The sequence below is a fragment of the Colletotrichum fructicola genome, assembly GCF_000319635.2.
Source record: "Colletotrichum fructicola Nara gc5 chromosome Unknown KSG_Nara_v1_contig11, whole genome shotgun sequence".
Taxonomy (NCBI): Eukaryota; Fungi; Ascomycota; class Sordariomycetes; order Glomerellales; family Glomerellaceae; genus Colletotrichum; species Colletotrichum fructicola.
Genome location: NW_027094061.1, coordinates 1433302 through 1450366, shown reverse-complemented (window position 1 = coordinate 1450366; position 17065 = coordinate 1433302). Strand labels below are relative to the sequence as shown.

Below are 17065 nucleotides of genomic sequence, written 5' to 3'. Positions count from 1 at the left end.
GGCTCCAGCTATGGAAGCCGCCCTCATCTGCAGAATGTAAACGACAACCACTGCCCCACTGCCCCCTTCGTATCAGCGCCCGAAGAATGTGGTATGCGCCATAGAGAAGAGAGCAGTAAATGACTGGATTGTTCGCTCATGTAGGCGACACAATGGATCCCGCAGCTGGAATTGGCTTGTGAGGCTGATCCGAGCAACTGGTCGTGTCAGACGGTGACGTCTCGTTGCCAGTCTCAGAACTGGTCTTGGCGGTAAGCCTTGCTTAAGGCCAGAAACCGCTTTCAACAACGATACTTATACACCGCCAAAGAATTGCGAACTGCCACAAGTGCAGTGGTACACATCGAGGCAGACGCCATGAAGCCTAACAGAAAGACCCAAATCGCCATTTTTCCAACTTCATTCGGCCACCAGAATGCTGCCGCGTTGACTTCTCATAATGTTGGCCCTGCAGCTGTTGCAGCCGTGAGCAAGGATAAGTTACACCATGCGCCTCATGTCAAGAGCAACAAGGAGCGCGTCTCAGTTGCGGACTCCGCAAAAGACTATCTTTCCCTGCAAAACGACGATACCTCCGACCGCCCCTTGGATGTCGAAAAGGGCTTACCGTGGAAAGATTACCATGCGGAGTATGAGCTACATGATCTCGGGGGTATTCTGACAGTAGCGGTGAGACATCGAAAGCTTTTCCACATCAGTGAACTGGCTCGGCTAGAGTCGCAGGAAGTTCTCGCGAAGTTGAGAAGGCTCCGCCATCCAAACGTTCTCGAGTTTATTCACGCGTACAAGACGCACACCTCTTTACATGCCGTATTCGAACTCACGGCGATCAATTTATTGCACTTGATAAAATGCCCAGTTTATCTTGACGAGGCACAACTCGGTGCTGTAGTTGGCCAGGTAAGCAACGGGTCCAGGTCACCGAAAACGAGACTGAAACATGTGCGGGTACAGTTAGTAGATGGTCTTAGCTACCTAGAAGGGGAAGGATTCGAACATCCTTCGCTTGATAGCAAGAATGTCTTGGTGACTGATGCGGGGGTGGTGAAGATCGGCAAGTGACATTCTTCTGCCCAGCGCAGTCAGACCTTGACAGTTCGGGATCTGACGTGGGTATCAAATCAAACAGCGAATCAACAACTTTGTCAACCGCTCCAAGGCCACAGCCGCCATCATGTCAAAACCCTCGGCAGCTTCGTCCAGCTCCTTATGCAAAAGTACTGCAAGGAGACCCCAGGCATCGACGATCTCAACCGCTGGCCTCCCGACTCGGCTGGGTTCACGTTTCTGGTTGCGATCGACTCTGCGTCGTCAGTTCTTGACTTACAAAATGTGCGTATCAGCAACAGTCTTCAAAATTTGTGGCACGAAGAGCCATGCAGCTGACAGGCATCTACACAGCATCCGCTTATCAGGCATCGTGAAATCGAATGTCTTCTGGGTCTAGTAAGCCTGGCACGCGTGGCGGTCTTCCCAAGAGAATACGTCTGTGGAGCCGAGGTGAAAGGGGTGCCGAATTAAGCTTCCGTCAGCAGCTTTCTGCTTTGAATGCAGAAGCTAAGCAGACAGCTGTTGCTGCCTGATTATGTCTGCAACTTGCATGAGCTGTCACTGATATAGTCACTGTACAGTAGCTAACGAAAAGGGCTTCATCCTCAATTCAACACTCTTCCATCTTTCCGCACGGACCCGCCTGTTCTTGGCGCTTACACTGTGCGATCTCGTACGGCTATACCAGTCTCCGATCCGATGCAGCTTATGGCTCCAGTGCGGAATCCACTTCTTGATTATCGTAGTCCTTGACAAGGGTCATTGTGCATGCACAAGTAGGAGCAGAATCCAGATCCTATGTCATGACAGATTTATCCTAGCTTATCCACCTAATCATAGTCGCCCGACTACTGTACGACGTCGTATGTGCACCAGAGACATATTGGGATTATCTCGTCGCCAGTACTGTACCTGGCTAATAGTCTCCGAAGCCGAATTTGTCGTTGAAAGAATCCAGAAACCGTGATTATGCATCCAGAACAAATGCGTCTGCTCTTGCAACACGAAATGGCGCTTCTCAACTTCTGCAGCTCACAAGAAGGGCATCCATCAGCTGGCTAATTTTCCCACATTGTATATGAATCCTGGTGCAGTCCATGGAGGTGCTCGCCGTCAACACAGCTATCCGGCCTCTAGCCATCATTATGTCGCCGCCTTCTGATTCGATGATTGACGATGGCTTCGAAGGCCAACACACGGCGCGATCAACTCGAAGTCTCTCGTCGTCGGACTTTGAAGAAACCGAAGCAACAGACAGTGACGACAACGAAGGTCAACAAACACTTGCAAACGACAGTGACTTCCGTTCCCCCGGACTTCGTGAAATTGACCACATCGAGTTGCAAGGAACTCACGTGCCTTACGTCGTGGAGTGGAAGTTGACGGCCAACAACAGAACAATCACCAAAGACTCGGAGCACAACATCACCATCACCCCACAAGCACTCTGGAAGAGGCAGTTAAAGGAACAAGTCCAGGAGGTTCTGAGTAGAAAGCTGCCACCCCACAAAACCTTCAGACCGGTCGATTCAGATGTGGTCGTGTCTGTGACGGATCGATCTCAACGCGATTTCGTTAAGCGGTTTAACGAACTCAATATTGACTGGACGCTGGTCGAGAGTCAACTGCAAGAATGGAGCCATTTGACTCGAGTTGGGAAGAAGCTGAGGGTTGACGTTTCCTTCAACTTTGTTCTCTCACGCCAAGAGACCCCGTCAGCTGGTCGTACCAAGCGCGGGCGCAGGTCCGTTTCCAACCAGATGCTCTCCAATAGAGCCCTGCAGATCAACGCCAAAGAGTCAAGCACTAGCCTTGCGTCGGTTTGGCCCAGTGTGTACAACCTCATGCGTTGCACAGGCCCGCCTTGTCGTGTGGGGCCGTACTGCTGGCGGGACAGAGCAAATCAGAAACATTATCAACTCTAAACGCATCACCTGCAACGTCTCGTCAAGTATGCTGAAAGTGAGGGTGTGTTAGAGACACATAATGACTTGCCGGATTTTCTGCGAGATCAGCTATATGCAGAAGAAGAAAGTTCTAGTCGCAGACAACAACGACGACAACTACGACTTGACTCGACAGGAGGCCAGCAGCATGATGATGTGGCCAACCCGGTCGGCTTAGCTGTCTCAGAGCCTGCCGCTCTTCTGTCAGCTGCAACGCCTGCCGCCAACCCATTCGGATGCCACCGCGACATTCTTGACGTCCCGGGACTACGCGACGATGCCATGAAGCTGTATACCGAGTGGCAATGCTCCAAAGTCCGTGATGAGGGCCTCAAGCTTGACTTTCGCAGAGCTTGCGACGTTGCTCTGTAAGATGGCCTCGACCTGGAGCTAATACATCAAGGCGAAGATGCGGCATTCTTCGTCGAGAGAGGTGTGAGAAGAGGCGTTGCCCTCCAGTTCATTCAAGATATCAAGAAGTGGGCACAGCAACAGGCGAGTGAATCAAGTTGCTAAAGACGCTAGACTAATGAAAAATACATCCTACGACGGTTTTCATGGCTCCTCGATAACGTGTCCAGCGTTGCGAAAGTGTCCCTCTGCGCTGGACTTTCGTCCACCAACAACGTCCACACACCATTCTAAAAACGCCCCAAAGTCTTGCTCGGGAAGATCCTCGTATTCCACCCAAACTCTCTTAATAAACATCTTGAGCTCTGCGAAAAACTCCTCGATCGGGTTGAAGTCGGATGGTACGGAGGAAGGTAGATCAGCTTCACTCCGGCTTCTTGGCACATCTGGTCAAGCCTTTGCGAATGGTGGATGGACGCGTTGTCCATGACCAAAACCGACTTCGGCTCAGGCCATTTGCCACAATGGCATAGCAGTTGCGCAATGAAATCCTCAAACAAGGCGCGGTCGGTCGATCCTTGGTAGACATGCGAAAGCACGACGCCGTCCTGGGTATATGCTGGTAGGATGTGACGACGGCGTCCACGACCATACCAAGACTTCTGCACAGGAGCCAGCCCCTTGAGCGACCGGCCTGTGCGTCGATGGCCGGCCCGCTTGTCACATCCAGACTCATCAATATACACCAATTGGTACGATCGGAAGTCAGAGAGGTTGTGGAGATAGAAGTCGCGCAAGTCGTTATTGCGCTGCTTGGCCACTCAGCGAATCGTCTTCTTCGTCCAGCCTGCTGATGATAACGCCCTGCTTATGCATTGTGTTGTAACGAGCACTTCAAACTCCTTCCAGATGAAGCTGGCCATCTCGTCCTGATACATGTGTGGTTTTTCGGTCAGTCGCGCAAGTAGTGCTTGGAGAATAGGGGCCGTGATCGTTCGCGGCCTGCCGACGGCGTTGGATGGGGCTTTCGTCGTACCAAAGTATCGGAGGTTGGACCTGATGTGGCTGACGGAGCGGGTGCTGCAGCCGACGAAGCGGGCTATCTGGGCGTTTGTCAGTGATTTGCTGACAATCATATCGCGGATGAAAATGTGCTGCGAAACTGCAAGATTAGGCGCCATCACGGGATTGGGGGTTGGTCGCTGATGCTGAGCGACTAGAAAGATAGGTGTTGCGATGGGAGCGATCGCTGAGAACGGGTCTGGAAGGCGCATTATGGACGGAGTTCTAGAACGTTCCACGGTCTTGGAGCCGTTAGGAGCTCTTTTGTGGAGAATACAAGTGCTGTTCTCAAGTGCTGTTCTGGCGTAATCGCAGGGATAGGTTGAAGTGGAGTTTGTTGTGAATAGGAGGCGTGCCGTTTGGGCCTGCAAAATCCTGATCTGTACCAACGAATTATGATTCGCAGTTTTGGGTGATCAAGAAAAACCCAGCCCTTCACAGCCTGCCGATTGCTGCAATGGGCATTCTCATCGACCGAGCAATGGAGTGGATTACATCACCGCGAGCGCGTCCAAAAGTGCATGCTGACAGTTGCGGGACTTGGCAGTTTCTTCCACCATGATTCGCCCGCGGCGCAGCACTCAGCCGCATAAGGCTGGCGGCAAGAGGGATTTCCCCTCTCGCAGTTGATGACTTACCTGAGCGACGACTTTGCACGCCAGGTCTCCATTTCCACAGGTTAACCTGACGGCCTAGTTTCATTCCTGCCGCTTCTGAAGTTCCGGGCGATCCGTACTATCGCAACCTACCCTTGTCCGACCGATTTAGGAATCCAGGCGATCGATCGAAGATGTCGCAGGAACGGAGCCGCGACGACTATAAGGTAGCATGGATATGCCCGTTGGAGGTGGAGCAGATCGCAGCAATGGAGATGCTGGACGAGGAACATCCCGCGATACCAAAGTCCTCAGCAGACCACAACGTGTACAGCCTTGGGACCATCAACGGCCATAATGTTGTTATTGCAGGTCTGCACCAGCCTGGCAACTGCCCCGCGGCTACGGTTGTGGCGCAGATGAGGATGACGTTTCCCAACTTGCGCTTCGGTCTCTTGGTGGGTATTGGTGGTGGAGTTCCCGTCCAGACGGATAATGGGATAATACGACTGGGTCATGTGGTTGTGAGCAAGCCTGCGGGTGGACACTCCGGCGCTCTGCAGTACGATCATGGAAAAGCGATAGATGGCCAGTTCAAGAGAACGGGTGCACTGGCGCCACCGCCGGCAGTCCTTCTCAATGCCGCGCAAGCGCTAGCAGTCCAGCGGGCGAGGTTAGGTGTTGATCCAGTTCAGCAGAACGTCCGTCGAATCGACATAACAAGCCGTGGCCTTCGACGATTCCTGTACCCCGGCGAGCGGAACGATCATCTCTTTCCACCAGACTACATCCACCAACATCAAGGAGCACCTTGCGCCGCCGAGTGTGACCCATCGAAGCTTATACCTCGAATGAGCGATGATGACGACATGTTTGTTGTTGTGCATAGGGGCAATATCGCATCTGGAGAGCTGGTGGTGAAGGATGCGTTGCTAAGGGACACACTAGCTCAGCAGGATGGGCTGCTGTGCTTTGAGATGGAGGCTGCCGGGGCGATCGCCGACTTTCCCTGCCTTGTCGTGCGCGGCATTTCGGACTACTGCGACTCGCACAAGAACGACATGTGGCACGGGTACGCGGCAGCTGTAGCAGCAGCGTATGCTCGACAGCTGTTCTTCTACTTGCCGGTAGATAAGGTGCAGCGGTAAGAGAATCATCAGATAGCACATGGGGGTTATTAGTCTTGGTAGCTAATAGAAATAACTAGATGCTCTGGTAATGCAGCACAGACAGCTTCTCCTTCATTTATACTCCCCTTCAAGCTGCCTGGAGTCAACAGTGTGAACCACTTTGTGGCCAGACAAGATGAACTCAGGCGCCTCTACGACGCATTGAAGTGGAGTGGAGAGCGTCGGACGGTTGTTTTGCATGGCCTGGGTGGCATAGGGAAGACCCAGACGACAATTAAATTCGCAAAGACACATTATCATGATTACTCGGCGGTAATATGGCTTGATGCGAGAGACACGACTGCGCTCAAGCAGAGCTATCAACGCCTGGCCCAGCGAATTGTCAGAGAGACGGCTTCTCTTGCATACGTCCAGAATGCAATCGATAACGAAGATCTCGATGGAATTGTTGAATCAGCTAAGCGCTGGTTAGACGAGCCAAAAAACAATCGTTGGCTGGTCATTTATGACAACTACGATGACGTCAAACTTCACACTCGTGGTAGTCCTAGTGAGAACGAGACTGGTTCGCAAGTAGGGAACAAGAATGATGCTGGCGAGACAGGCTCAAAAGCGTACGACATACGCCCTTTTTTTCCTGATACAGAACACGGCGCTATCCTCATTACAACACGCTCGTCATATGTGAAGCTCGGACAGCGCGTCCAGCTCAGGAAGCTAGCCGACCTCGAGGACAGTCTGGCGATCCTGGCGTCTACATCTGGCCGCACTGATCTTGGCAAAGGTAAATCAGGAAAGCCTTATATATGTGATTAGCTAACGTCATGTAGATCCCGACGCCACAGTACTTGCAAAGAAGCTTGATGGCCTTCCACTCGCCCTCGCAACAGCTGGGGCTTACCTGGACCAAGTGGTAACTAGCTGCAGGGAGTATCTTGAGATGTATGAAAAAGCATGGTTACATCTCCAGGAAGAGAGTCCAGGATTGACGGAGTACGATCATACATTATACACCACGTGGGATATCTCACTCCGTCATATCCAGCTGCAAAACCAGAATGCCGCCGACCTGCTCCGACTTTGGGCGTACTTCGACAACCATGATGTATGGTACGAACTGCTGCGGGCAGGGGAGTCGGAGAAGCCGATTTGGCTACACAAGATGATAGAGGACAGACTAAACTTTGACAAAGTAGTGAGAGTACTCTGTGACCATGGGTTGGTAGAACCAAACGTCGCTGTGAGTGAACCGGGGTTAGAATCGCAAGGATACAACATGCATGGTTGTGTTCATGCATGGACGATCCATGTGCTCAATACCGAACGAAGTCAAGCGCTGGCATGGACTGCAATTCGATGTGTAGCCTCGCGCGTCCCCAATCGAGAACAAGATAAATACTGGATAGTGCAGCGACGACTCTTGCAACATGCGGATCGATGCGTTAAGATATTTGATGCAAGTATCGATTTGGAAGACAATGCGTGGATATTCCACAGGTTAGGCATCCTCTACTCGGACCAGGACCGACTCAAAGAGGCCGAGGGCATGTTCGAACGGGCTCTTCAAGGCAAGGAGAAGGCACTGGGGCCAGACCACACGTCGACACTCGACACGGTCAACAATCTAGGCCTCTTCTACTACAACCAGGGCCGACTCAAAGACGCCGAGGCCATGTACGAACGGGCTCTTCAAGGCTACAAGAAGGCACTGGGGCCAGACCACACGTCGACACTCGACACGGTCAACAATCTAGGCCTCCTCTACTCAGACCAGGGCCGACTCAAAGAGGCCGAGGGTATGTACGACCGGGCTCTTCAAGGTAAGGAGAAGGCACTGGGGCCAGACCACACGTTGACACTCGACACGGTCAACAATCTAGGCTGCCTCTACTCAGACCAGGGCCGACTCAAAGAGGCCGAGGGCATGTTCGAACGGGCTCTTCAAGGCAAGGAGAAGGCACTGGGGCCAGACCACACGTCGACACTCAACATGGTCAACAATCTAGGCCTCCTCTACTCAGACCAGGGCCGACTCAAAGAGGCCGAGGGCATGTTCGAACGGGCTCTTCAAGGCAAGGAGAAGGCACTGGGGCCAGACCATACATCGACACTCAACACGGTCAACAATCTAGGCATCCTCTACAAGGATCAGGGCCGACTCAAAGAGGCTGAGGCCATGTACAAACGGGCTCTTCAAGGCTACGAGAAGGTGTTGCACCCAGATACGCTGAGAACATATGTCCCTGCCCTTAATGCCATGGAAAATCTTGGCCGTCTGTTTGAGCAACTGGGTGCTACAGATAGAGCTCTCGAGCACTATGATCGCGCTAGAACGGGCATCGCTGATGCATTTGGTTCTGAAAGTGAACGGTATACTCACTTGTCTGATCAGATTCACAGATTACAGCTTCCAAGGCAAGCCCCGGTTCCGCCGCCTCGCGTGGCTACTGATCATAGCTTGAGATATAAGTTGAAGAATTGGAAAGAAAGGCTTAAACGTGCGTAGCTCAAAATTGAGAGCTGATGCTTGAGATGCTTTTGGGACACAACTATGGTAATGTGGGCGGCGGTGGTCGTGTTTAGAGTATTAGTTGCGGTGATGACTTGCTTTATGCTCAGAATAATAAGACCTACTGTAATAAATATGAATCTGCATAACCTGGTCCGCAGAAAACCCGATGCTCGTCATGATCTATCTGGGTAGCTTACTGTGGAGCTGATCGGTTTGTAGCGGGTTTGATAAGATAAGAATACTTACTGTGCTAAGCGCCAAGAAGTCAAAACGTCCGTGCGGACAAAGACGAGAGAGTTACGGAGGATGAAGCCCTTTCCGTTAGCCACTGTAGTAAAAACTTTGCCCCTTCACCCTTACAACCCCACCAATCTGTGCATCACCCCGATACTCGTTTCTGATCGTCAGCACTCTCAGTTCAAGTGATTCATGGATTGGGTAACCACTTTATATGCAATCTGCCTTGCTGGCATGATTGTTGGTCTCGCTTTGATGAACGTCCTGTCTCGCGCGGGGAGAGCTCGGAAAAAACTCGCCCACCTGGTAGAGAAGCATCTGTCATACCGTCTTCTCGTCCATCGTCATTCTTTGTTCGGTCCCTGGAATGCTGTCTCGTTGCTCGTTCCGACCGTTTACCTGGGCATAAACATATTCTTCCTAACATTCCGACCGTCAACCCTTCTCGCTCGCTCGGGGAACCTGACTCTCCTCAACATGCTTTCCCTGTTTGCCGGACCCTGCCTGGACTTTACGGCTGACATACTAGCCATACCTCTTCAGCACTACGCAGCCATACACAGGTGGCAGGGTCGCACAGCAACGATCCTTCTCGCAGCGCATGTCGTTTTCGCCATGCAGAATGACAGATCTCAGCTTCAAACTCCTGGGGACGCCAAAGAGCTTCTCATACTTGCGGTTGCTGACCTTTCTCCACTGTGAGACCGTATTCCACTGACCATTTTTTCATAGGGCTCCATGGCTATGCTTGTAACGACGACGGTGTCCTTCCTCCCTTTTTTCCGGCGCCGCTTTTACGAGCTGTGTCTGAGGTTTCACCAGGCACTCGCCTGTCTGGCAGCGGTTGGGACTGGGTTCCATCTGCGATCGATCGCCGGTCGTTCTTGGCTGTGGATGTACATCTATCTTGGTGTGGCAGCCCTGGCGGCCCTGTCACAGGTGGGCTTGATGGCCTTCCGCAACAAGACGATGGGACGAACATTTGGTAGAGCCTACGTCGATCATGTCACCGGCACTGTCCGTGTCTCTATACAACTTTCTCGGCCACTGAAGTTTGAGGCGGGCCAGTATCTATTGCTGTGGATGCCGAGAGTCCGACTGCTCGAGAGCCACCCCTTCGTCGTGACCTCGTGGGCCGAGGCGGAACAGGGCATTGTTGATCTATTCATCAAACCCCGACGGGGATTCACTTCCAGTCTGGTGCGATACTCTAACGAGCATGTTGTGCCACGACTGGCCTTATTATCAGGGCCACATGGCGTCAGCGTGCCGGTTTGGGACTATGAGGCAGTACTCATGGTCGCCACAGACCACGGCATCGCTGCCCAGGCACCGTACTTGAAGAAGCTGGTGTACGGCTACAACAACTGCAGAGGTCGCACGCGGCAGATTCACCTTGTTTGGCAGGTAACCAATCTGGGTAAGTCGGAGAAGATGCTGTTCTTAGTCCGATTAGAACCGGCGTTCGCAAGCTAATTACACCAGGCATTGTGCACGCGGCTGAGTCGATCCTGAATCCTATACTGAACGACGACACGCTGGACGATGGCTACGTACGCGAATTTGAATACTTACCTGACTATTGGCTGACTTGATTCAATTTTTCGGAAACAGATCCTGGAGATTTCTATCTACTTCGATATGCAGGCGCAAGGAATTTCTGTCGGAGATCTCCAGACCCTCGTCCCAGGTTGTGTGGAAGACAAGCAGATAACCACGAGCGCCGCGACACATGTTCTGAGCACGTCTGATGTTGAGCGGCTAGTAACTAAATATCTTCATAGCAGCGCGGGCCAGTCGCATGGTGAACCTACTCGGGTGAAGGACTTCGGCACGAGAGCCCGACTTTACGTCGGAAGCCCCGACCTGGCAGCGAGCTTATGGAAGGAAGCTGTAAGGGGCTGGCCCCTAGGCTTGTTCAACGTAGAGGTGCCGTCGATTGACTATTCTAAGCTGAAGAAGGAGGAAAGGACTTTACAGGGATAGGCGCCTAGCAGCAGTGATGCAGACCGGGGCTAGGCGGTGTGCTACAGCAGAATAGTGGATCCGGCGGAGCCGGATCTCGGTAGCTGCTCCGGCAAAGCCGGAGATCTCGGCCGGGCTCTAGCCCGTTACATTACCTCCCCGCTCCCCTCCGGCGGCGCGTCCGTGGCGCTAGAGCTGGGTCTCCGTCGTGCTTCATCGCAGGGCCGTAACGTTGTTCGTAAGCCTCCATCGCTTCCGTCCCCTGGAGCGTCTCGATAGGCTCCCAGGTTCTCTCTGCGTATCCTTCCCACTTAACCAGCACTTCACGGCGTCTCCCACGCCCTCGACGCTTCCAGGCGGCGGCGTCGATACTCTCTACATTCCAGGTCTCCTCGCCTTCGTCATCTATAATTGGGGGCGGCTGCTCGTCGTCTAGCGTTTGCCCAGGTAAAGGGTCGTTACCTGCACGCTTCAGGGTATCCACGTGGAAGCGTGGGTATATAGCCGTTGGCACGTTAAGCTCTACCACGTATGGTGAGATAACCTTCGTAACGGTATACTTATGGTGCAACCAATCCAGTTTCTTGCATGGCCTAGGAGACCTGTAGTGGCCCATGTGAAGCCAGACTTTGTCGCCTGCTTCTAGTCTCTCCGTAGGCTGGCGCTTCCTGTTAGCCAGCTCCTCATAGCGTTGCTGCGTTGAGGCAAGGGTCGACCGTGCCATATCCATCACGTCCTGGAGCCTTGTTACCAACTTGCGTGCCAGGTCCTCGCGACGGCCCCCATGGTCTTCTGGGTCTGCCTCTTGAACCCGGACAGGCTCTGGGTGGTATCCGTGTTCTAAGAAGAAGCTGCTCATGCCTATAGCGCTGCTATCGCGGCTGCAGAGCGCTAGTTGAGCTGCTGGGAGGTTATTCGCCCAATCCTTCTGCGAGTAGGTAATGTAATTGCGTAGGTAGGCCTGGATCTCTTGGTTCATCCTTTCTGGGCCGCCATCAGTCTGTGGGTGATAGGCAGTACTGAGCCGCTGTTCTATTCCTAAAAGCTTGCAGAATTGCCGCCAGAAGCGGCTCGTCCAGTTGCTTCCTCTGTCGCTCACGATTGAAGTAGGGACGCCGTGGAAGCGGAAGTGGCAGCTCAGGAATCGTTCAGCGCAGGCTTCAGCTTCCATACTTTCCATAGCTTCAAGGGTTACGCCTTTTCCTAGCCGGTCGATAATTACCCAAAGGTATCGCTCACCCTTATCCGTAAGGGGAAGGTCGGTAATGAAATCCATAGCGAGGTCGCTTCGTATACGCTGCGGTATTGGTAGAGGTTTCAGAAGTCCTTTTCGATGCTCTCTCCAGATGTGGCTTCGCCCGCAGCCATCGCAATTGCGGCAGAAGCGTCGTACTAGCTGTGACTGGCCAGGCCAGTAGAAGCGCCTACTGACTAACGCGAGGGTATTATCTCTACCAGGGTGGCCACTAAGTACTGAGTCGTGGCTGCTTTGAACGATACGAGTACGTAGTGTGTTCGCCTCGCTATCTAGGTCTTCGCTACCTGGTACCCAGATCCGGTCTCTGAATAGTAGTCGGTTGCCATTATCGATCTCACACTCAGCAATCTGGACCTTTAGCTTGAGGCTAGGAGGGAAGCTTCTTTCTCGTTGTTTCACAGCATTATATGCCTGCTGGTAGACTTGGTCTTGCCCTTGGGTCTGGTCCCAGAGTTGCTGTAGTTCCTTATCGTCGGTGAACACAAGCACTGATGGGGCTGCCTCTACGCGTCGTGTACGCGTTGAGGTAAGGGCTACTTCGGGAAGAAGCTGGAGAATCCGGCCTTGTTCGCGCTCGTCCTCTAGAGACGTAGGTACGTCTTGTTCGCGTCTAGAGAGTGCGTCTGGCACTACTGCTTCACTTCCTGGCCGGTACTGTATCTCGAAGTTGTACTGAGACAGCTCCTCTGCCCATCGGCTTTGTCGTTCTGTGAGCCTCTGCTTTGTCATGAAGTACTTCAGGTTCTTATGATCAGATAGAACCTTGAACTTATTGACGCTCTGCAGTTCCGCTCTCCATGCTCGTAGGCAGCTAATAATAGCTAGCATCTCCTTATCGTGGATTGGGTAGTTGAACTGGGCGGCATTCAGCCGCTGCGAGTGGTATGCTACTGCGTGACGTCTCCCATGCTCATCTTCTTGTGACAGTACTCCTCCAAGGGCGAAGCCTGAGCAGTCAGCCTCAACGTAGGTTGTACGCTCAGGGTCTAGTTGATGTAGGATAGGCTTGGCTGCAAAGATCCTCTTAAGCTCCTGGAATGCTACTTCCTGCTCTTTACCCCAGTGGAATAGGACGCCCTTCTTTGTAAGAGATATAAGGGGTCCAGCAATCTCTGAGTATGCTGGGATGAAGATCCGATAGTAGTTTGCAAACCCTAGGAAGCTTCTAACTCCCTTAACCGTCTTTGGCGCAGCCCATTCCTTGATTGCCTTCAGCTTCTCAGGATCGCAGGAGATGCCTACTCCTGCGGTGATAATGAACCCTAGGTACTTGACTGTCTTCACAGAGAACGCACACTTATGAGGGTCTAGCCGGAGCCCTGCAAGAGCAAGCTTCCGTAGTACTAGCTTAACCTTTGCTTCGTGGTCTTGCCGTGAGCCGTTTGAGTAGATCAGTACGTCGTCCATATATGCCGTAGCGAAATCGTCTAGGTACTCTCGAAGCACTCCGTTGATATATCGTTGAAATGTAGCGGGGGCTCCTGTAAGCCCAAAGGGTACAACTAGCCATTCGAATAGCCCATATCTTGTCCTGAAGGCCGTCTTATGCTCCTCTCCTTCAGCAATTCGTATCTTATGGAACGCTGCAACCACATCCAGTTTCGTGAACCACTTAGCAGCACTAACAGTGCGTAGTGTCTCTTGGATTAAGGGGAGAGGGTATCGGTCGCGCTTAGTGAGTTCATTAAGGGCGCGGTAGTCAACACAAAAGCGTATCCCTCCCCCTGGTTTACGTACGAACAGTACTGGTGCTGATGCCTCTGAGCTGCTGGCGCGGATAAAGCCTTTATCCAGTAGGTCTCGTAGGGTCTTACGGAGGACGAGGAGTTCTTCTCGTGACATGCTATAGAGCGGCCCCCATGGTAGTACAGTCTCATTACCACTACTATCCTGTTTGATAGGGATCTTATGGTCGACCCCAGGACGATGTGGTGGAAGGTTGGCGGCTTCGTCAGGTTGGAACAGCTTGTGGAACTCAGCTAGTATAGCTGGCGGAAGGAGGGCCTTTAGATCTGCCTTCTCAGTCTTCTTCGTAAGGGCCTTCTGTATATCTGCTAGGCTGATGGCTCGGACTTCGTATCCTGCAGTTCGTTTGGTGTCTCGTTGTGCTCTCCTATAGAGTGCAGTGAAAGGAGCTCCTGGAAGGAGACGCGCGGCTCTGATCTCCCTTACTCGATCTGGTTCTTCTTCGCCTTTTAAGCGTAGGTCTACGCCACCCCTCCTATGCCGTATCCGTTGTGCAGCGGCATCGTATAGAATACGGTTCCTCTCCATCCAAGGCTTCCCTAGGAACAGGTCGTCACCAAGGCTACGTACGGTATATGCAAAGATCTTCTCATCATAACCACACAGCTCTAGGTTGAAGACAACTACACCTGTTGCTTTTGTAGCGCCTGTAGCGTCGCTAAAGCTGCCTAGCAGCCGCTCAGAGCGGTCTACTACCGGTAGGCGGAGCTTACGGGCGAGGTCGTGGTCGATAAGGGAGTATAGATCGCACCCAGTGTCTACTAGGGCGTCTGCTTGAGTGCCCTTGTGTATGCGGGTAGTGATCACTGCTGATTTGCTGCTCATGTGATGCTTGAACTGCTTCCATTCTGTAATGTCACTAGGCTTGGCCTCTAACGCCCGACTTCGCGTTAGAGTTACTCTTTTCCCGAGCTCTCTTCAGCTTCAGAGCTTCCTAGCTCCTCTATAGCATTACTATCGCTGCTCTCCTCTCGCCTCTTAGCTTTCTCAACCTTCTTGACCTTCTTAGGCCCTGAACGTCTTGGCTTAGGGCACCGTGTAGCAATATGGCCGATCTTATTGCAGTTATAGCATTTACGGTTATCTTTCTGGGGCCTTATGTTGTCTTCTGATGAGGAAGAGTCGCTGCGGTAGCGCTGTGACTTTGCGGCTCTTCTGGGCTCCTTAGTCCGGCTGACTCCAGCCATGAGGGTGTCCCCATCGGCATCTCGGTATCGTCGTCGTTCGTGACGTTCCTGGTAGGTCCTACTATCTAGCCCTGACCCTATTATCATAAGGACCCGGGCGTATTCTGGGTAGGTTTTCGGGGGATCGATTACACTAATTAGACGGTCCCGCAGAGTGGAGTTCAGGGCTCCTTTCAGATAGTTGATTCTGACTGCGTCTGCCCAGTGTCCTCCTCCACCTTCTGCTAACTCCTTCTCAAACTTTGGGAGGAATGTAGCAAAGCTTTCGTTTTCCTTCTGTCGGATAGTACGTAGCCTATCCAGTGCCCTGGCTTCTGCATTGGGATCTCCATAGCGAGTCTCAAGGTATTGCATAAACTGATCGGAGGATTCCGCTCCATCTGCTCCGCCTTGAGCGTAGTAGGGTGACGCCATGGTTTGAGCTGTGCCTTCCAGCCTTGCGTAGATGTATGCGAATATATCGGCATCACAGTCGAAAGCTTCCCTATCTCTTCGTATCTTTCCCTTCATCTCTAGGAACCAACGTTGGAAATCTTTACGTATGCCGCTAAACTTTGGTGGGTTTGGTATTTGATGTTTCCTCCGCCCTCTAGCTGCCATCGTTATACCGTCGCTCGTTGCCTGTATAGTTGTATCGGCTGTGGACGGGGTCGTTACGCTGCTCGCAAGCGGCGTAGGGGTTGCTCTATCCGTTGACATAAGCCCATTCAGAGCTGTCAAGAGCTGCGTCATCTGGGCCGTCTGCTGGGCCATCTGGTCCTGAAGAGGACGGACGCTTGCGTTGACCGCTTCGTTGATCCGGCGATCAATCTCAGCATTCATCGCGTCGTTTACGCTACCCTCTGGCGGATCCATCGTGCCGCTCTCGTGAGGTTCCATATAGCGTCTTCTCGTTGCGCTACCCTCTAGCGAATCGTCGTGTCGCTCTCGTGAGGTTCCGTATAGCGTCTTCTCGTTTGCACTACCCTCTAGCGAATCGTCATATCGCTCTCGTGAGGTTTCGTATAGCGTCTTTTGTTGTCGAGCTTAGAATATGTAAGGGGCTGGCCCCTAGGCTTGTTCAACGTAGAGGTGCCGTCGATTGACTATTCTAAGCTGAAGAAGGAGGAAAGGACTTTACAGGGATAGGCGCCTAGCAGCAGTGATGCAGACCGGGGCTAGGCGGTGTGCTACAGCAGAATAGTGGATCCGGCGGAGCCGGATCTCGGTAGCTGCTCCGGCAAAGCCGGAGATCTCGGCCGGGCTCTAGCCCGTTACAGAAGCATCCCACCTCTTTGACAGAACATCGCCAGAAGCGGTTGGAAAAATGGGAGACATGTTATTGCTCGGTAAGAACTACATTTCCACGGACGAACGTTCTCTTACCGTAGATCTAGTATCTGCTACAAACGCAACGCGTGACACCCTCTCTGGCCTTGCGGGAGGCTATTTGATGGATGAGAACCACCCTTTATACGCTGAGTGCCAGAAAAGGGAAGATATCCGCAAGTACCTCCATAGCAACCTGTGGCTGCGAGAGCTTGACTATCAGCCAGTCGACTGATGCAGATGCTTGAGATTTTCACAACTAAATATACATAGATAAGTCCAGATGCTAGAGTTAAAAGAAGAAAAGATAGGATAGCTATTAAGATGCGTTCCCTCTAGTGCGATTTGTACGTATCTAGACATGACGACATTATCGCCTGCGCACGGATCACAAGACCTCATCAAGGCTTGTGGCCCGTGCGTACCTGGTGTTTGGGTCTGCCGCGAGAGTCACGCCTGACAGCGATTACCTGGCATCTACTATGCCAGGTGATCAAGCCGTCAGTGAGCACACTAGATGTTGCTTGGAATGCACAGCGGCAGGACACCCTAGAAAACCTTTCAAGGTGTCAGAGTGAGAAAGTACAGTGGCTTGCGCAAACCGCGGTTGGCCGGCGCTGTCAGAGCTTGCCCACTATCGCCCCTAATCTGCCATCGGGACTCGCGGTCCAAGACCACCACGTAACGCGCACCGCTGCCGAGGCCAACAAACTTCAC

General features: G+C 52.6%; 6 protein-coding genes across 6 annotated transcripts; 4 read left to right on the top strand and 2 right to left on the bottom strand.

The window, feature by feature from the left end:
- Positions 1-357: 357 nt before the first annotated feature.
- CGGC5_v016942 (putative serine/threonine-protein kinase) lies at positions 358-1062 on the top strand (the record flags this gene model as incomplete). Its single annotated transcript, XM_032025898.1, has 2 exons — positions 358-900; positions 955-1062. 2 exons carry the CDS (start codon positions 358-360, stop codon positions 1060-1062), a joined length of 651 nt encoding a protein of 216 aa, XP_031877547.1.
- A 1085-nt stretch (positions 1063-2147) lies between these two features.
- Positions 2148-3368, top strand: CGGC5_v016941 (uncharacterized protein; the record flags this gene model as incomplete). Its single annotated transcript, XM_066153654.1, has 2 exons — positions 2148-2880; positions 3133-3368. 2 exons carry the CDS (start codon positions 2148-2150, stop codon positions 3366-3368), a joined length of 969 nt encoding a protein of 322 aa, XP_066007048.1.
- An 800-nt stretch (positions 3369-4168) lies between these two features.
- On the bottom strand, positions 4169-4528 carry CGGC5_v016940 (uncharacterized protein; the record flags this gene model as incomplete). Its single annotated transcript, XM_066153653.1, has 2 exons — positions 4169-4450; positions 4511-4528. 2 exons carry the CDS (start codon positions 4526-4528, stop codon positions 4169-4171), a joined length of 300 nt encoding a protein of 99 aa, XP_066007049.1.
- A 671-nt stretch (positions 4529-5199) lies between these two features.
- nphp3-2-0 (Nephrocystin-3) lies at positions 5200-8586 on the top strand (the record flags this gene model as incomplete). Its single annotated transcript, XM_066153652.1, has 6 exons — positions 5200-6149; positions 6213-6919; positions 6966-7048; positions 7106-7245; positions 7633-8498; positions 8543-8586. The coding sequence occupies 6 exons, from the start codon at positions 5200-5202 to the stop codon at positions 8584-8586; spliced, it is 2790 nt and encodes a 929-aa protein (XP_066006820.1).
- A 913-nt stretch (positions 8587-9499) lies between these two features.
- freB-5 (Ferric/cupric reductase transmembrane component B) lies at positions 9500-10870 on the top strand (the record flags this gene model as incomplete). Its single annotated transcript, XM_066153651.1, has 4 exons — positions 9500-9562; positions 9617-10304; positions 10370-10437; positions 10499-10870. 4 exons carry the CDS (start codon positions 9500-9502, stop codon positions 10868-10870), a joined length of 1191 nt encoding a protein of 396 aa, XP_066006819.1.
- A 130-nt stretch (positions 10871-11000) lies between these two features.
- Positions 11001-15895, bottom strand: CGGC5_v016937 (Transposon Tf2-6 polyprotein; the record flags this gene model as incomplete). The annotated part of the gene is made up of 3 exons (XM_032025895.2): positions 11001-13778; positions 13845-14712; positions 14754-15895. 3 exons carry the CDS (start codon positions 15893-15895, stop codon positions 11001-11003), a joined length of 4788 nt encoding a protein of 1595 aa, XP_031877552.2.
- Between the last annotated feature and the right edge of the window lie 1170 nt (positions 15896-17065).